This window comes from Syngnathoides biaculeatus, chromosome 10 (assembly GCF_019802595.1).
Source record: "Syngnathoides biaculeatus isolate LvHL_M chromosome 10, ASM1980259v1, whole genome shotgun sequence".
Lineage (NCBI taxonomy): Eukaryota > Metazoa > Chordata > Actinopteri > Syngnathiformes > Syngnathidae > Syngnathoides > Syngnathoides biaculeatus.
Genome location: NC_084649.1, coordinates 23,925,947 through 23,946,920, shown reverse-complemented (window position 1 = coordinate 23,946,920; position 20,974 = coordinate 23,925,947). Strand labels below are relative to the sequence as shown.

Below are 20,974 nucleotides of genomic sequence, written 5' to 3'. Positions count from 1 at the left end.
GGGATTTTTTTCCTTGCTTCCTTCGGCAACGGATCATGTGAAATTTTATTTTCTTAAATGCATATTATAATTTATGAACGGCTGTTCTTCACTTTTGCCTTGAGGTAGCTTCTATTTTGAAATGGTGCAATAGTCATTTTACAAAATTGACTTTGGTTACACAAAACTCAGATAAGTGCGACCGAACAAAGCAACTTAAAACTGGCAAACATTCCAACAGCTCGTTCCCTCTTGCCGTTAGCTTCCTAAACATTTAACTTACAATTCTTTTCCAGCATGCTGCCATTTTTGTTTTGCCTTGAGTTCGTTGTCATATTTCTGTCGGGGCGATTACTGTATACCTTACACATGCACTCAATGTAGTAGTCTTGCCACACTGCACTATTTACATGTCTGTTGTTGACCAATAGTGGCCAAACATGTGCCTGCGTAGCATCTGAACCATTTCCAAAATCCATCGTGCAGTCATTGCAAAATTTCCACAACATTGTCCCAGATTATAGCACTATTAGTCACTTTAAACTGCATACATTTCTTGAAGTCCCAACGCCCTTTGCATAATACTCATTGCACCGGACTATTGCTCTTTTAGTCATTCATACTACTGTAATTGCTAGAGGGCACTGCACTTTTTATGCACAATTGCCAATAAATAAAATAAACATATAAACAAACATATAAATAATCGAGAAATAAAGAAAAAAAATATTAATTAATTAATTAGCCAAATAAATAAAATAAAATAAAATAAAATAAAATAAATGAGAATTACCGGAAGCATCAGATTACTAGCAACGTTTTTTTTTTTGCGTTTTTTTTTTTCATGTCTTAATGTCTTCATGTATTCTCTGCCAATTGACTTAATGTTGTCATACCAGAACGGCTCCAAATTAAATAAAGATGCTTCTGATAACTAAGTTGCCTCGGTGCAGGTATGCATTGTATTGAAAGTGACTCCATTTCCAGACTATTTTCGAATTCACCAGTTTCTTAACTCCCCGAAATCATGGAGGTTTGCCCATTGCTTTCCCCAGTGACGGCAATTTCACGTCACGCCACGCCTGTCTTCCAGATCAGGAGCGTATCGGGAAAGACTCCAACTACGAACAAGAAGGCAAAGTGCAGTTTGTGATCGATGCGGTCTACTCCATGGCCCACGCGCTGCACAACATGCATCAGGAGCTATGCCCGGGCAAGGTGGGCCTCTGCGCCAAGATGGACCCCATCAACGGCACACACCTGCTCAAGCACATACGACGCCTTAACTTTAAAGGTGAGTTGATAAAAAATAAATACATTTGGACTTCTAAGGTCATTTTGTACTGAGCCACACTGACAAACAAAAACATTTTATTGATTATTACTATTTGAAAAATCAGCTGCACCCCTTTGTGCTTCTGTGAAATAGCTCATCTCTGTCGTATGATATGGGCAGCAGGGAAAAATTAAATTAATTAAAAAAAGAAAAACATGCTTGAAGAGCTTCTTAGAAAAGGGGACGGACAAAATAATGAGACAGAAAAACAGCGTATAACTTCCCAGAAAAAGAAAGCTGTATTTAAGACCATATCAGCAGTTCTACTTAAGGTACCGGCGTGTTGCTAGTTGACTTGCACAGCGCCAAACGCGCTCTGCGTAATATGCCGTGACAGGCTTGCAAACGAGGTGATGCAGCCATCAGAACTGCTTCGGCACATGAAGCTAAAGAGCCCAGAATTAGGGCCTTTAAAAAAAAAAAAAAAAAAATCCCAGGTGGCTTCACTTGGGGGGCAAGGTAAAACCTGCATTTGCTGTCACCCAATCGAAGGGCATATACTCTATATATGAACAATAATTCTCAAACCTGCAGACAAAATTGAAAGTCCAACTGAACACGTTTGCGGCATATGGAAGGAAGCCGACCGGGGTTACACTGAGAAAACCCACACAAGCGCGACGTGAGAACAATAAAACTCCACACAAGAAGCCTGGAGCCGGGTTTCGAAACCCCAAACGAAAAAGCGCGAGATAAATGTGCTCATCACAAGGCCGCCATGCTGTCTGCGGGTTCCGAAAACGGTTGAAACTGGAATAGCGGCACCGAATGAGGCACACAAACATATCGTGTCGAATCCCGGGTGCATATTCTAAACACCTTTTTGCAGGCGTCTGCTAGCGTTCCAGTACAAGGGTGGTCACTCCCAAATATGTTCCGGGCACTTATCTGATTTGTTCCGCCGGGTTGGCTTTAGTGCTTGCCTTGCTGCATTTCATTTGGTCTTGAATTCAGTGATACAAAAATAATACGTAACATTGTTTAGTATTTAAAAAAAAAAGACATTTGAACAAATAAAGGCCTCGCCTAACAGATACATACAATTTCTGAGTTGTTTATCCCTACGAGGGTCACGGGAGTGCCGGACCCTATCCCACCTGTCATCGGGCAGGAGGCAGGGTACACTTTCAACTAGTTGCCAGTCAATCGCAGGGCACACGGAGACATACAACAGCCACACTCACAATCACACCTACGGACAATTTAGAAATCTCTCTCCAATGAATGCACGTTTTGGGGATGTGGGAGGAAACCGGAACGCCGACCCGGAGAAAACCCACGCAGGCACGGTGAGAAGATGCAAACTCCACACAGGCGGGGATTTGAACCCCGATCCTCAGAACTGTGAAGCACACACTCAACAGCTGTTCCACCCCTGAACAGATCATCTTTCCATGTTTATGCTTTATTCCATGTTAAACCAAGAATGAGTCATATTTTGAATAATATTTTACCCAAGATGCTCAAGAAAGCGTGACGACATGCAGGAAAGACTTCCACTCCCACGAATAAGAGTCAGACTTTGGAGAATGTTGCTAAGCTTTTTAAACATATTTATGACAACAACCTTCATATAGTATAGGTTATTTTGGATTTCCTCCATGTTTTCTTCCGTGACTAACATGTAAATTGTTCATTTTATTCACACTGATCCACAATTTCATTTCATAAAAAAAGGGTGAGGGGGGGGGGCAGCAATTTAAGACAATTATTATTCTTTCACGCAGACCCCAGTGTGTGTGTGCGTGAGTATGTGTGTGTGTGAGTATGTGTGTGCATGGGTAGGTGGGCGGTCGCGCAGTGTTTTTATAGATAAATTATTCATTTGAAGTTGTGCTCTGTGTGAGCTGTCTTTTTCCTTTCAATTCTAATTAATATCTACTTGTCGCTCTGGCAGAATGTCAATTGAATGTTTAATCCATAAGTGATGAGTTTAAAAAGTATTTAAGGAAAGAAGAGCCTCTCGCTGGGAAGGTGTTTTTTTTTTTTTTTTAATTGAAAAAGACTTAATACACGTTGCATTACCTTGGCTCTCAGCAGAAAGTCTAGTTTGTACTACAATGGGGATCATTTTAGACCAATATTCAGAACTGCAATAATATCGAGATGTGGGTTTTGAAGGCACTTTGAGGTCTTCAGACACTCAGGGTTGGGTTAGAGGTTAAGATTAGGGATAATGCTTAGGCCACTTTATACTCAAGCATGCGGTTTAGGGTTAGGATTGGGGGAAGGGTAAGGGCTGACATCACTGCGACACACCCACACATAAGTAGGAGCAACCCATGTGTGCAATTTTTGAAAATGTATTGCAATGGTTGTCCAAGTCAGAGGTGTCACTATGACTAGAATTGGCGAGGACGCCACCGGGTGGAGTTTCCTCAGCACATTTTGGTCATTTCTGTCACGACCCATCGGAAGGGAGGGTGGACCCAAATGCAGGACTCGGGAGACGCAGAGGTAATTCGGGAAAAAGCTTTGTTAATCCAAGGTCGGGGATCGGGCAGGCAGTCAGGTATCGCAGCCGTAATCAGGACGTCGGGCGTAGAGAGCAGATCAGCGGGCAGACAGGAGTCGGTACACTCGATCAAGGAAGGCAGAAGTGTCAAAGGAGTAACGCTTACTGTGTCGGTCGGAGAACAGGCGTAGGTTGGTACACACAGGAATACGATCAGAGATACGGAGGTGCTGGAACGGGGCATGAACCTCAACGATCTGGCGGAGAACCAGTCGTCACCGGGTCCTATAAGTACCGGGCGTAATCAGCCTAAACAAGGTGCAGGTGTGTGCCGACTAATTGGCTGGCCACCCCCAGCCTGGGCAGGATGCCAGGAGCATGACAATTTCTGGGCGCCGTTTTTGGTTTTCTTTACGTGACAAGGAACAAAGCAACAACAATGGCGGCCGTGGAACTGGGTCCGCTTGAAAAAAATTTACCTAAATGATCGGATGATGTGTTTAATTGTGATGTGAAATAGATTAGAAAAAAAGGTGCCTCGAAGGTGGTAGTTGGAGCCAGGAAGAATGCTGACTATGTGACAAAACAGACCAATCACGAGATGGGTTCTGCGGGTTTCTCCACCTTTTTTGAGTGTCGGTGGCAAGCTACGCACAAACTACGCAGAGGTGCTGCACGAGGCAATGTGTTAGTTACATGATGCAATGCGGGCTTCGAACGCATGACACCGGGAGTATAAAGTGGCCTTTAGTGATAAGGTTTGGATTAGGATTATGTCTGATGTTTGATTCAGGGATAAGGGCTGTGGCAGATAGAGGGCAGGATTGGGTTTCTGTTGGGGATTAGTGTTTACATTTAGTAGAGTTAATATAGCTGGGAGCTATGGTTGTTAGGTTAGGATTAGGGCTGGGTTAGGGTTGTAGGATTAAAAACAGGGTTCGTAGGGATTATGGGTAAAACGTTACGGGTAATCAGGGTTCGCGTAAATAAGGCTAGGGGTTATGATTTTTCAGTTTAGGATTAGGATTAGGGATGGGAGGGTTACTTGAGTTAAAGTTGGTTCAGTTTTAGGAGAAGGGTGCAAATTGATCGGGTCAGTCTTAGGCTATGGTTAGTAAGGTTAGGGTTAAGCGTTAGCAAATTTTACAGGTGGTTCATGTCAGGATCTCGGCCCTCGGGTGGTCCCCAATAAAAAAAAAAGTGGTCCATGAAAAACAGTAAAAACCAAACAAGTAAAAGCAAAACTTGTCGCAAAATGTGACCTTGATGAAAAACAATTTTAAGCCTCCATTTATTAGATAAATTGAGACCCAACATTCGTCATCATTTAAATTATTTGGTACATGTTCACTTTTCTGTGGATAGCGGTGAATCTGTACATTTGGTAGGTTTCATAAGACAACTTGATGTATGAATACGTGTCACAGCAACCATTAAGAGTCTCATGAACCTTTTATCGTGCTAACCTGAATTCCCATAAATCTCCAAAGCAGAGACACTTGCCTAAAGCGACTCTTGACTTTCATTCGGCCCCTTTTAAGTTTTTTTGGGGGGGTGAGGTGGGGGCATGGGGGTCGGCTGCTGATTAAAACTAGCCTGGGAGACAAGTGGGAAAAAGACCATGTCCACACTGTTATCTTTAAAGACACAGTGTGCAACCTCCAAAGGGAAGTATCCCCCAAACGTTATTTGATCTCAAAAGTGGACAAGTAGTTTTATGTAAACGTGTGTGAACGTGTCGGCATGAACTTGTGGGCAAACACAGCCTCACAGGAAGTCTTAGACAGAGCTAAAGTATGAAACCACCGAGGCCTTTTAAGAGGAGACAAGATACGACACAACTTTATTGATCCATCAAACCTTAAACGCATTTATTTCAACGGTGCATGGAGGTTTCATCTGACCAGACAGGTTGCCTCGAGGTTACACCGCAGCCCACTCCATATAATTGCATCAGCCCACAAAAGATATTGAAACTGTCCAGATGTATAAAAACAATAGCTAAGGTAACTTCTTCAGGGTCAAGACCAGACATGAGCGCCGAATGACGACCTAGCGTGCCTAAACAATGTCCTTTCGTGGTGTGGAGCGGCTCCACTAAGTCACTAATTGTTGAAGCGTTGAAAAAGTGACACTTTTGATGAGTATTATCATTTAAGGATGATGAGGAGTAAGAAACGGGTGAACACAGAAGCAGCTTTGTTGACTGAAGTCTTGCAGAAAATACATTTACACGCAGTTTAGCAGGTAAATCAATGTGTCTCAAGACAGAAATTTAAAATCTACTCAGAAGATGACTGGAAAACAGTGTAAATACTTTATAATTGGAGTTATATGCTCTTTGGTCTGGTCACAACCCGAGCTGAAGCATTCTGAATGAGTTGCAGCTCTTGAATGCTCTTTTTGGAGAGTATAATCAGAAGACCATTACAATAGTCAAGTCTACTTGAGATAAAAACATTGGATGAGCTTCTCCTGGTCTGCTTGACATACGCAAGCCTTCACCCTATGTTCTTCAGGTGGTAAATGGCAGTTTTAGTAATTGATTTGATATGAGTGCTGAAAGTCAGGTCAGAATCTATCAGAACACCAAGGTTTCAGACCTGGTCTTTGATTTTTGAAGCTAGTGAGTCCAGGTCTTGACTAACATCAATCATCTCTTCTTTATTGCCAGAAAACTAGCTATGATACTTAAAAATAAAGTTCTGAAGAATGTGACCCAAGGGTAACATATACAGGCTGAACAGGAGGGGTCCAAGAGTTGACCCTTGAGGGACCCCTTTCGTTGAGATTGGGATGGTTAGGGTTAATCCTTGTTCAAAAGTGTGTCACTTTACGTTATGAGGATTCATTCTCGTGATAGAGGAAAAAAAAAAATCTATTGCTACACACCGGTATGTTTGTCAGCAGTTTTGGCGGGTAGCCGCTAAAAATAATGACGATGCCTACAAAGCACAGCCTTCTTGGGTTTCTCATGCGATGAAGATGAAATTTCAAAAAGCTCCTTAAAAAGTGAGCCCGGCTCAAAACAGATGCTCACAGGGAGTCGGTTTAGCAAAAAAAAAAAAAAACATTTATCTGCCATATCTCAGCACACTGTCTGGAGGGTGCACACTAAGCTAGCTGATGACAGATAACCTTTTTGAAAAGATGGAACATAATCTCCTGATAGTTCTCATAGTCTTTCTAATATCTGTGTGATTCTTTTAACGTTCTCTCCGATCGCATTTTCCGCACTGACAAATCTAAAGTCAGAGCCCCCCCTGTTTTTTTTTTGGTTTTTTTTTTATGGCAAATCAATTTCACAGCTCAGTTTCAGCCTATTCAGCAGCAGCAGTCGACAAAGCACAAATATTCAAACGCATCCACGACGACTCTCCTGGGACTTGTTCTCACTTCTATTCATCAAGAGAGGAAAAGCAGCTTCTCATCAGTCTTTCCTGTCTGCTGCAATCCCGTCATAAGAGTGTTTATTTTTTTGCCTCCCTTCTTTTTGTCCTTCAGCAGGCTTAAAGCCTGCAATGTCTTGCTTTTTTTTTTTTTTTCTCAAGACGTAAGCATTATGAAACTTAAATTATACCTGCTACTAATTTTATAAACCCATTTCACATTTTCATTTATATGCAAAGAAAATTTTAGGTCACATAAAACTGACTTTTTAGAATAGTGCACCCACCTGTGTGGAGTTTGCATGTTCTCCTCGTCCCTGGGTGGCTTTTCTCTGGGCACTCCGATTTCCTCCCACAATCCAAAAACATGCGAATTAATTGGAGACTCTAAATTGCCCCTAGGTGTGATTGTGACTGTTGTCTGTCTCCACGTGCCCAGCGACTGTCTGGCAACCAGTTCAGAGTGTACCCCGCCTCCTGCCTGTTGACACCTGGGATAGGCTCCAGCAAGCGGTTCAGATAATGGATATCTATCTATCTATCTATCTATCTATCTATCTATCTATCTATCTATCTATCTATCTATCTATCTATCTATCTATCTATCTATCTATCTATCTATCTGTCTGTCTGTCTGTCTGTCTGTCTGTCTGTCTGTCTGTCTGTCTGTCTGTCTGTCTGTCTGTCTGTCTGTCTATCTATCTATCTTTTGCCACTGCGTTATCATCACTGCGCTATGAAGAAATACATTTTTAGAAACACCTGAGCAAGTGCTGACTTTGCGATATTGTATTCCTGTGCCATCATGTTTACGATCCAAGGAAAAATATACTACATATTTCTTTTTATGAGCATTCTACTTGCGTGAAATATTTTTTCCCCTTAAAAATGTATCATTTCTTGCTGTGATTTATAGTTTATGAGTAAATTTAGCCTAAAAACTATCCATTATAATTCTAGAGGTGCAATAAGGGTTAGTACACAGATTTTATGGAGTCGGATAAGTGTTTTTGAGTAAAAATTTCGTGTTCTGTTGGTTCATAATTATGCTTTTGTAATATCCTCCAAAATTTTAACCCATTTTTTTTGCAGTCTAACTCGCATAAAATGCATATACAGCCTCAGAGTGGCTCATTGAATCACCTGTGGGCAAAATCCCCAAGCAACGATGGAGGTATTGAAGCACAAGATCCACTTCAGGAGTCAAGTGTACTTGTGGTAAATTCTGCATGACTTTCCCAAGAAGAGGTCATTAAGAGTTAATGACCGATGCAGCAGGCAAACATGCCTCGCTTCGCCGAACTGTCCCACTTCTGCGTCTGTGCGGAGGTGTGTGTGTGGTGTGTGTGTGTGTGTGTGTGTGTGGGGGGGGGGGGGGTTGAGGTAGGGTTACCACATGTTGGATTAATGAGCGTTAATTCTTAAGGTGTGTAGTGCTCCCGTGTTCATTAAATATTGTATGTGATTACAAGTGGGTAATTAACCCCAGTGGCCTGCAACAGGGAAGTGGCCGTCGGTTCGCGTGCATTTGCAACCTCGGGGCTTACGTTGTCACATTAAGAGTCCTGCTCAATGTAGGAACGGGAGGAGGAGGAGGAGGCCTCAGCGGAGTTCATTATGCGAGCAGACTGTTTAGACAAGCAGTTTGTGCCACATGACAAGGCCTCACTTCTTATCTGTGACTCAAAACACTGACCAGTCTGGCCTAGAATCGCCACCGTAATGAAGATGACCTACCGCTGACGCAAGGAGAGCGACAGACACCACAGGTCGCGTTCCCCCCTCAGCCATTTTATTTCATTACCCAAGTACTTGAGTTTTCTTTCCTTTTTTTTTTTCCTCTCTCAATTTTGTTACCCGCTAGAGAGGTGTGATGTGCTGTGCCAGCACTAGCTGCCATCTGTGTCACAGCATCACTATAGTTGTGTTTTGTAGCATGCCCCAAAAATGTTTGGCTATTTGGTTCCATGTCAGTGTACAGGTTTTCAAACTACTCCTCAAAGTGGTGACAAGTGGTGTCAGAAGTGGGAGCCCTGCGACAGTGTGACGGAGCGTGCCTCCGCTACGGTTGAGTTCGTGACGTGGCCACGAAGCCACCGAATAGCTTAGCTCTTTAGTTTTTCAATCCGATAAAACCGGGTTCCAATCTCGAGGGTCCTAGTCTTCAGCGTAGTATCCTCAGAGTTCCATGAAAAAAAACAGTGTTCAGAAGCGGGATGATAGCTGTTGAGTGAAATGGTATCGTGATAGCGTTTGGTTTTATAGAAAAAACAAAACAAAACTAGGTTCCGATCCCGTGGGAACTACTCTTCAGGGTACTGTTCGTAAGATGTCTTTAAAAAATGTTATCGGAATAGAGATGAGAGCCTTGAGGGAGACGCGATGAGAGAAGGTGTGATGTCGTTGTCAGAGTCCAGCTTTCTTCAGATCAAAGAGCCATTTTTAAATCATTTTTGTTCTTGTCAGAAGGTAGTAGGGGGTTGAACCAATTATTCGACTACTATTAACCATTGATAATCACCTTTCTGGTATCTTATCTATCAACTGGGCAATTTAGAAAGAGACTTTGGACTCAAATGTCTGCTGCACACAGCACTTGTCCCAGTACAAAAATAAGACGGTTGTTGATGATCATGGCTGAGACCTTTGCTTATTCTGATCACCGCTAATCTTTAAATATTCATGCTAGTGGGGACATCGGGACTGCCGGCGAGGAACAATGGTAGTGGGGTGAAGTGAACCTCGTCTTTGTTGCCAAAATCTTATGACCCATAAGACAGGAAGAACAACTGTGTGCTCACAAGAATTTTATTTATGCCATATTCACAACGCAGTATTGCTTTATGATTTTCACTGTTTGGTTGTTCAATGCGACAAAAATGAGACCAACGGCATGGTCACTTCCTCAAATACAATAGAACAAGTGAAGTCGAAACAATGAAATAGAAAGATGTTGAACATTTTTGGAAACTGGCTACGATGCCGGTGCTAAAACCTGCGACGGTTTGGAGCGGTTGGCTAATTGAAGTGAAGAACATAGAAATGGCTTTACGAACTGCAACTACACATGAATGTAATGGTGAGTTGGATTATGAATCCTTTGTTTTTCTTTCTATGCTAGTACATGAAAATGTCTTGACACGAAACTGATCTACTGCGCAGAAATTACATCATCGATTAAGTGATTTCGACTCAAATTTCCATTATAGCTGACGACAAAAACATCTTTAGTCCTTCAACCACATGTTAGTGTGATGGGACGGTGGTGTTTTTAGACACATTAGACCTGTTTTGAAATCAGTTGCAAGGGATTTAGTTCTTAGTTTGTGTGCTCACTCCAGTTGTGTCCCCAACCAGCCTCCATTGTTGTATTTACTGTTGTTGTCTGTGTACATTTTTTAGACCCAATGGAGTACAAATCAGGGTACAGAAAATAGTGTGACAGAGCATGGGTTCATGGTTCAGTGTACATTTTCCCAGACACCCAAAAACCTATTTGAATCTAGTTTGAGGGAAATGCTCCTTCCGGTCTTGTGGGAATTGGTGTCAGAAGTGGCAGCATACCAATGAGGGAGAAGCCAGTGTTGCAGTTTTTGAGGACGCGGTAGATGTTTGTTCAAAGGAGTTGTGAGGATGTGCTTCACAATTCAGTGAAATAAAGTTGATACTTGGTATTGTGGTCGGTTTCTAGCTTTGTCAACCCCAATAGATCGCAGTCTGGTATAACTGCTGATGTGTGTGACATTTTGTATCGATTTGGAATTCTTAGTGGAGAATGTCAGGGGTGCATACCCACGTTGTGTTCAGTGTCACATTGTTCCTGTTGGCATTGCTGACGTGCAAGACTCTAGCGGCGATCACGCTTGATTATGAAGTGGTCACTGAGTGGTGGCCGAATGGGATGCCAGGATATTGCTGGCACACAAAAACAATAGAGACAAATTTCGGCACGTGGAGGAAGAAATTAGCTATGGTCCTGATCCAAATTAGGATTTGTTCCACCTCGGCAGAGGTTTGTGCTTTACTGCAGGTCAATCGAGTTCATTAAGCTTTCATTGATCGTGACAACTACGCTAACTATAGTTCATTTCAGAGTGGGTTTGGGGTTCAATGCTTATTAGTGGCCTTTTGACGGGTGTGGGCTAAAGAAGACCCACAAATTTCCGGCCTATTAAGGTAGTGACAGAGTACCAGTGTGTAAGTGCACCCGATGCTCGCTAAGATCAGCTTTTTCTATTGAAACTGATTGTTGCTATGTCAGGTACTGATCGGTGATGGGGCCGTTGAAGTCAAAGTCCTGAATTTACCGTCTTTCGAGAGTGCCTCCTATCCATAGATAGTCCTCCTGCGACCCTTTTGAGGATAAGCGGCTCAGATCATGGATGGATGGATGGATCCTTCTTGGAAAATCATCTCACAATCCCCAAATCTTCTATACTGAGCCAGTACCACCCTTACAAAAGCTTTAAATTAAAAAAAGAATGTCTATATTGATAGTGTCAAAGTGCTTAATATGCACTGTAATTCCCCCCCCCCACCCCCGATTTCGTTCACAAAGTCAGCGTAATCCTCCCACGACGGCCGTCTCGCTTTGTGACGTGGGCGGCATTGTCAGCGAGGCAGGCCCGACTGAAGCTCTAATCCACATCTGGATGAATCAAGCCAGTTGTGGATTAGAGCACTGCGTCCCCCCGGCAGCGAGACAAAGAAAAACGACTCAGCAGATTTACCACGCGCACCCTTTTCATTTCAAACCTGTGGGAGGCTTCCAAATAAATAAACCATCTATAGGACCGGCTAGGAAAAAAAATGAACTACAAAAAAAAAAAAAAAAAAAAAACAATGCACACGCTTTTCCCATCACGTTTGTGAATGTCGATGGCAGAAGCAATTGGACTCAGAGTCCCTCTGCTGTGCCTCTCAGGACACCTTTTTATGTCCTACCTTGATTAAACGCTTCACTGGGCCGGCGGCGAGGCTCACCGAGCTGCTGTATGGTAAAGATGAAGCCCGTCTTTTTAGTGACACGTCATTACGGCATGTCTTCAAACAGCATTCACTCGTCACGGTGACGCAAAGCCTGTGCGGGTTTTCTCTGGGCACTCCGGTTTCCTCCCACAGCGCAAAAACGTGCACTGATTGGACACTCTAAATTGCCCTTAGGTATGATTGTGAGTCCAACGCTTGTCTTTCTCCGTGTCCCCTGCGATTGGTTGGCAACCAGTTCAGGGTGTCCCGATGATAGCTGGGATATGCTCTAGCACTCCTACGACTTTTGTGAGGATAAGAAAATGGAATAGAATAGAATTTCTCTTTCAACTCTAGGTGACATCCTACCTGTGTGGCATAGCCACAAACCACATTATACATAACACCCTCAATTTGAAATTTTAGTCTTATCACTCGATCCGACACTCTTTTCACCTCCAAGGCATTCTTTGCCAGCTCTTCCTTTAAAATAACCCCTACTCCATTTTTCTTCCCATCGACTCTGTGGTAGAATAATTTAAACCCTGCTCCTAAACTTCTAGCCTTACTACCTTTCCACCTGCTCTCTTGGATGCACAATATAGCAACCTTTCTCCTAATCATCATGTCAACTAACTCTAACTAACTGAGATTTTCCTGTCATAGTTCCAACATTCAAAGTCCCTACACTCAGTTGTAGGCTCTGTGCAGTCCTCTTTTTCTTCTGACAATGAATCCGGTTTCCTCCTGTTCTTTGTCTTCGACCCGCAGTAGCTGAATTTCCACCGACGCCCTGCAGGTTAGCAGTGCCGGGGGGCGGGCGTTGTTAACCCGGGTCACGACCGACCCGGTACGGGATTCTTTAGATGAACGCTCATATTTTTTTTTGGCACGGTTTTTACGTCGGATGCCCTTCCTGATGCAAGCCTCTGCATTTATCTGGGCTTGGGACCGGCCTACAGATTGCACTGGTTTGTGTCCCCAAGGGGTGCATTAAAATGGATGGATGAATGGATAATAATTATAATAATCACTTAACACACTCACACCAAAGGACAAATGCTTCGATAAGAAGGGAAGTAAGACTCAAAGTTGGCCCAATAAGCGTGCGCCCTGCAGATACTGCTCTGATCTCGATGCTCTTCACAACCTCCAGGGCAGAACCAGAAGCCTCTATGATATGCTGTTAGCCCGTCACGTATGAACCCCTGTTAACGCTTTTCCCATATCAGTTCAGTGACAACGTCTGTCAGACTATACAAGCCATTTCTAAGGAGACTCCAATATCCTATAAAAAAAAAAAAAAAAAACTCGTCTGAACAGCATCCTGAGCCCCGTCCTCGCCTGTCGCTATTTTCTGTCAGTCCCTTTCACGGCGGTACGAGTCGTGCAGCGAGATAACATCCATCCCCGCGTTTAATCTCCCCATGAGCCCGCCGTGATGGCAGCCAATCGCTTCTCTAATCAGTATAAACAGATGTGGATGAGGACCAAATTCGCTCTGAGCAAACGGCTGAAATTTATGGAGTTACTCGAACACGAGCTACATGACACTGGCACAATACATGCCATAGAATTTAAACATTTCTACATACGTATTCATCAATTTATAATTCTATTCAAGCACAGTTCAATTATTATGTAATCTTTTGACTGATTTTACGATTGGATTCTTTCATCAGAATGAATTCAAGCTTTTCGCACAGTACTTTAAACCAAATTTTCACATTTGAAGGAAGGAAAGCAGATTGATAGCTAAACAGAGAGACGTACATTTTTCCTCCAAAAGGGAAATTCACAAAGGAAAAATTGCCTTAACTGTGAGTGCGTTCAGATATAATGATGGGGGGTTTTTTTTAATCAAGAAGAGAAAATTTGGTTTCTATAAAATTTTACATGGGGTTCTTAGTTTACTACCGGGTTTAACCTAAATTTGTCATCGGAATCCCACGTAGTCCATCACCAACCTTCGCAAATGCAACAGTAAAATCATAATAACAGTACATTGGTGATTAAATATGGTGGTAACTGAGCTTCTTGCGCCACATATTCTCATGCGACTGCGGAAACTAATTAGCACGCCATTCATGGACTCGTATGTTGGGAACGTAAAGCCCTGAGCAGCCCCCCTAACCAAGGTTTTTGCTTCAATCTGATAATTTTCTCAACATTGTGGGTCTTCTGTTTATGAAAAAGATCCCTACGGCAGTGAACTAACCTGAATTATTACGTGACGAAGTCAGAACGGACTGCAGTCTATCTCTAACCTCCTGCAACAAAATACTATCCTCATAATTACATTATATATTTGTAGGCATCAACCATTCGTCCATTTTCTGAGCCGCTTATCTTCACAAGGGTCGCGGGAGTGCCCTAGCCTATCCCAGCTATCATTGGCCAAGAGGCAGGGTACACCCCGAACTGGTTGCCAGCCAATCGCAGCATTTGTATGCGAAACGCTAAAAAATATGTGGCATAAATAAACCAAACCCAAGTACACCGGTGCCCGAGTGTGCTCTCTCGTGCTGCATGATGATGTAATCAGGGCACGTTACACGTCATTTGGATTCTCGAAACCTTACATATCAGACCAAGGCAAAACAGAGTAAAAGCTCTGTAATAAAAATACTCCATATCCACTTCAGCTACTAGTAGCAGGTCTTTCTTCTATCATACAAAAATCAATGATCTAATAATGTGTTGAGCCCAGCTTGCGGTATATTTTCTTAGTTAAATGTCATGTTTTTTTGTATGCTGAAGGAAAGAGGGCCGGGATGTTTAGCCTTTTAGTAATAACAGTAGAGAAAAGGCTGAAATAGACAACTAAAGGCAACACAATTATGTATTTGCGTTCACCGCCAAGGTTCATTTTCCAAAGCATATTCTTGGAAGTGCAAAGTAAACACTGTGTGATTATTTTCTCCACTTCCAGGTATCGCGGGAAACCCGGTCCTCTTCAACGAAAACGGAGACGCTCCCGGGCGCTACGAGATCTACCAGTACCAGATCCGAAACCTCACAGCAGAATACAAGATCATCGGCCAATGGACGGATCAACTCCATCTCAACGTGAGTGACGGAGAATCGGAAAGAAATCCCCAACAGACGCATTTAAAGAGCATCTGTGGCCAATGGGGTCACTGACTTTTTAAAAACGTAACATTGCGGGCTCTCGCCGCGGGCTGCGGCCGTCTCGGAACAGTAAACGGCATAAAAGGAACAAAACAAATTATGTTGTGACAGCGCAAAGAAGAGGCCTTAGGAAGGAACAAAGAGATTAAAGTTGAAAAACATGAAGGAGCTTGAGAGAGGCTTTTGTCTTCTGCACTTCTTGAAGCAACCTGCTGCTGACTTCTAGTGAGGAGAATGCAGCAATTCCAACATGGGCCAGCTGCCTTTAATTAGTCTACTTTGTCTTTTTTAATTAAATGCTCCTCTACGCGTGACTGTCAGCGTTTGAAAGGAGCGGGAACAACTGGATGAAAGTGAAATCATTAAAGAAAAGCCGACCTGTTTGGAATGTCACATTTACATTATCTTCACGCACGTTTGGAAAAGACACAATTACAAAGAGGAGCCATTAGTGGCGTAACGCTACATGTATTCATATTTTTCAGAACGATATGGTTGTATTAAGGACAAAAAGTGGAACCGCCTGACGCACCAGCCTCATACTGCCCTACTTGGTAAACAACCACACTGCAAGTCAGCCTCTGGCTAGTGGGTGTCAAGGCTAGCGCTGAGATTTTGTAAATGTAAACAAATCATGCAATCATAACTTCCGGGGGACCTTTAATACGTTTGTTTGGATGCTTCACTCTTCTTTCATTCATATTTCCTGCAATTATGACTTTCCTACTGTAGCATTCGTGAACATTCGTGATAGTGTATTGTGACGTAGCAGTTTATTTTTCTATTGTTGTTGCCCCAAATGTAAAGCAATGACTTTGACTCGATCCTGATGTCCAGCTACTTGATTTTTAGCGCTTTGTGATGCGAGTTCCCTGCAGTACCTCGAGACAATTTAACTTCTGAGACAAAACAAAAAGTGATGAATCAAAGTGGAACGTTTCCTTTGACACACCGAATGTGGAGAACAACTGTGCACTCTCCTGAAAATACAATCAACTAGCATGGGAGTGTCAACAAAGCTACCTCATCACAGGATAGAGCATCCAAGTAAGAGTAAAAGTAATCTCGAGCTCAATTAGCCCACTCGTAATATCTTGACTACTGTCACGTGCGGTCAATGTAAATCCTATGAACACCAAATCTACTACATTCGGATCTGCTTATTTTCTGTTCATAGCCCGTTTCACGCATCTGGTCAAATCAGAAGTTGACCCCGTTTTAGCGATAGTATCAGAGGCACGATGGCCGTTATGTTAATTTGATTATCGAAAAACCAGGATGGGAGGCAAACGTCACAAATGACCCACAAATTCCCTGCAGTATACAGAAGTTGCATGAAAAGGAATGGTGAACGGGGTCTGACGTTCAAGGAAAAGTGGAAAGCGAGCACATCGAGCCACAGATTTCACGGCTTTGTATGTTGCATCAGACAAATGACGGCGATAGTGTGAAAAGGAACAGCGCCAAGTCAAAACGGGGTGGGAAATTGAATTCAAACCACAATTTCTCGGCTTGAGAGGGAGTATCACAAGTATGACGGCAGCTGTGTGAATTGGAATAAAGGGCCCGAAATCCAAATTTGATTGAAAACCTTTGACTTGGACCTTTGACTCAGAGCTGTAACACCGGCATGACAGGCTGCGTGAAAGACACTAGCGGAAAAACTAGGGTAGGTTGGGAAGTCAACGTTAACATACAAGTTTCCCAACTTCCGAGTTTAGGATCAGGGATTTAGATGAGACGTGGCATGGGTTGTGTGAAAGAAAAATGGAAAACCAGGATGGGTTGGTAAGTAGAAGTCAATCTCCAAATTTTTGCAGTTTTGGAGTACGTTTGGAAGTAGTACCAGAGATACAACTACAACTGTGTGAAAGGGAATAGAATGCAAATTTCACAGCATCGGGGGGATTAAGGCATGAATCTGACTACGTATATGAAAGGGAATGGGGGTGGGAAGTTGGGAGGTGAACTGGAAATTTACTGATTTTGTGAAACATACTGAATTCTGTGTCCGCTGCCTTCCTTCTAGGTGCGTTCTATGCAGTGGCCCGGCGCCGTCCGTCAAATCCCGTCGTCAATTTGCAGCCAGGCCTGTCATGCCGGTGAGCGCAAGAAGATTGTGAAGGGCATCCAGTGTTGCTGGCACTGCGAGCGGTGCGACGGCTACCAGTACCAGGCAGACACATTCACCTGCAAGATGTGCCGCTTCGACTTGCGGCCCAACGAGAACCACACGGGATGCGTTCCTATCCCCATCGTCAAGCTGGAGTGGAGCTCTCCCTGGGCAGTGATCCCGGTGCTCATTGCGGTGGCGGGCATCATGGCCACCCTCTTCGTGGTGGTCACTTTCGTGCGGTACAACGACACGCCCATTGTGAAGGCGTCGGGCCGCGAGCTCAGCTACGTGCTGCTCACCGGCATCTTCCTGTGTTACGCCACCACCTTCCTGATGATCTCCACCCCTGACGTGGGGATCTGCTCCCTGCGCCGGATCTTTTTGGGCCTGGGCATGAGCATTAGCTACGCCGCCCTGCTGACCAAAACCAACCGCATCTACCGCATCTTCGATCAGGGCACCATGTCCTTGAGCGCGCCCCGGTTCATCTCTCCGGCTTCGCAGCTCATCATCACGTTCACGCTGGCCTCGGTGCAGCTGTTAGGCGTGTGCATCTGGTTTGGCGTGGATCCCTCCAAGGCCATCATCGACTACGAGGATCAGAGGACGTCTAACCCGGCCATGGCGCGCGGCGTGCTCAAGTGCGACATCTCCGACCTCTCCCTGATCTGTCTGCTGGGTTACAGTATGCTGCTCATGGTCACCTGTACCGTATATGCCATTAAGACCAGAGGGGTGCCAGAGACTTTCAACGAGGCCAAGCCCATTGGTTTTACCATGTACACCACTTGCATTATCTGGCTTGCCTTCATCCCCATCTTCTTTGGCACGTCGCAGTCCACAGAAAAGGTATGACTACAGTTCTTTAAAGTGATTTGATGGGAAACTGTTTTTCTCCTTTCAAGTTACCGCGTGTCCTCATTTTCCTTCATACAGCCGTAACCTTACCCGAATTAGTAAAATGTCCAATTTATTAAATTAGCCATATGGAACTGACCTGTTGTGGGACATTTTAGATCGTATTGGCTTCACTTCAACTCTAGGTTGTATTGGTTTGGTAACGTCAATTTTTCTCAGTCACTGAGAAGAGATAGCGAGGGTGGATGACTTCAAATACTTGGGGTCAACAATACAGTGGAAAGAGTGGTAAGGAAGTGAAGAAATGGGTCCAAGCGGGGTGGAACAGTTGGCAGAAGGTGTCTGGTGTTCTATGGGACAGAAGAGTCTACGCTAGGATGAAGGCAAAAGTTTATAAAACAGTGGTGAGGCCGGCCATGATGTATGGATTAGAGACGGTGGCTCTGAAGAAACAACAGGAAGCAGACCTGGAGGGGGCAGAAATGAAGATGCTGAGGTTCTCGGTCGGTGTGAACAGGTTGGATGGGATTAGAAATGAGCTCATTAGAGGGACAGCCAAAGTTGGATGTTTTGGAGACAAGGTTAGAGAGAGCAGACGTTGATAGTTTAGACAGGTTCAGAGGCGAGAGAGTGAGTATGTTGGTAGAAGGGTGCTGAGGATGGAGCTGCCTGGCAGAAGAGCGAAAGGAAGACCAAAGAAAAGGTTGATGCTGTGAGGGAGGACATGAGGACAGTGGGTGTTAGAGTGGAAGATGCATGAGATAGGCTGAGATGGAAAAAGATGACACGCTGTGGCGACCCCTAACGGGACAAGCTGAAAGGAAAAGAAAAGACTACTAGGAAGCGATTTGCAGCCTGAACGGGTTGCAGTAGCTCTTGAAAGTCAATAGAAAAAAAGAAAATATGTTCTTGGGAATGAGATTTTCTCCCCCAAAAAATTTGCAGTCCACGATTCAACTTGGGTACCTTGGAAGCGTGCTAATAATTTACAAAGAGAAGAAAATAATCTCGGCGCCTTGGGCTGCGCTGCATTTCTGTTCCGCATTTTAGTTCCGCTGTTCACTTTTCCGCCGCCCTTTTGTGTTAATAAGGCCGTTAATGTTTAATTAAGAAAATTGTTGGGCTATAATGCGTTCTTGGGATCCATAGTAAGTCCTACCTCCTCCAGTCATTAACGTGTTCATCAAGGCCCGATTTAAACTGCATGGTTCAGGTGACACAATTCAGATTTTGTATTGTCACCAACTGCGATTTGGCTTAAAATTGGATATGCTAAACCTAAACATAAATGAAAAAAAAAATGCATAGCGCCAAATATCATCAGATTCAATAACTCCTATTCCAAAATGTGGATTAAAATCAGATACATATTGGATAACTACCAATGTGAGAGTGTAAACACAGGTTGAATAACCCGGTCCAACCAAGTTCGGTCTCGTTGCAAAACACATTAAAAACACAAGCGATAGCAATTACACAAGTGGAAATATGATACATTAGAGGTATGTCCTTCATTAAATAATGTAAACAACTGCCGGAGCTGGCCAATGGAGTCATGTCGATATTCCCCTTATTTAAACCAACGTGGGGTAGCCCAGGCCAGATAAACAGTATGGAACGTTTCATATTTATAACACTTATGTATTACTGTTTACTTCCATTGTTGACGCTTGTGGAGCTATTTATGCGCGAAATGGACGTTTCCACGTATGTTCTGTAAGTGCAAAGACAGCCGTAGGCGTACGGTTCACTTTAAATGTACATGTACAATAGACTGGTAGGAGTATTAAATTGGAAATGAGTCCCTGGACCTGCGGTGTAGGATAAGATAAGATATCCCATTTTGTTTTTAGCACACAAAACAACACAGTAATTAATCTTCAAGCGTATTAACAATTTACAATTTTCACAGTGATATGAGTTAATCTGACCGAATACACAAAAACCCACACATCAGAGAGGGATACGCTGCGCATGCCCTCATATTTCCTCGTCAAATCAATGTTTCTGACCTCATGGACCATATACGTGGATCGGATTTGGTGAGCGCTCTGGATGAGGTCCAGGTCAAGAGAGATGCAACGGCAACATCAACAAGGGGGCTGAGGAGACGGTCCGGGAAAGAAGCCAGAGGGGGGTTACAACAATAGAAAACGCCTCCCTACGATTGAAAGGGGTATTTTTATTTATTTATTTATTTATTTATTATTTTTTTTCGGGCCAGGCTCCAAAAGGGGGCTTTGTGCGGCTGGGGAACGGAAAAGCCTCGCACTGGCACCGACGCTATCAGGAGAAACACCATAGCGTCCGACAGATACAATAAAATGAATCCTCACCTCCTCCCCTTAGAGATAAAATAAACCAATACATCATAAACCGAGCAAAAAAAAAAAAAAAAAAAAAAATAGAACGATAGACGTGCCGTGTGAAGCAGGTACGTCTTTCCGCTTCCCGGTCTCAGCCCCAAAATAATTTCAATAGTGTACAGCGGTGCAGAAAATCTGCATATGACTGCAGTCGGCTAAATGACATTAATAATGCAGCGTGTGACCGGCAGCACAATGTCTTGTTTACATACGCTCGCTGCGAATCTGCATAACAGCTTGTTCGCACACCCACCTGCGGTTAATGCGTTAAAAGTAACGTCTCCTATCAGACCCGGCTGGTTTCATGTTAGCGCTCATCAAACATAGCAGTATGCCTAAAAGCAAAGAAAAGTGGTGGGGGGGGGGGTGAGGAAT

The 20,974-nt window shown here is 43.6% G+C and overlaps 1 protein-coding gene across 1 annotated transcript in view; it reads left to right on the top strand.

The window, feature by feature from the left end:
• LOC133507082 (metabotropic glutamate receptor 4-like) overlaps positions 1–20,974 on the top strand; it is a 149,158-nt gene that overhangs the window by 111,937 nt on the left and 16,247 nt on the right. Inside the window, exons 7-9 of the mRNA XM_061831697.1 lie at positions 1,073–1,273; positions 15,060–15,196; positions 17,289–18,224. Of these exons, the coding sequence (XP_061687681.1) occupies positions 1,073–1,273; positions 15,060–15,196; positions 17,289–18,224 (1,274 nt within the window). The remainder of the gene's footprint in view (positions 1–1,072; positions 1,274–15,059; positions 15,197–17,288; positions 18,225–20,974) is intronic.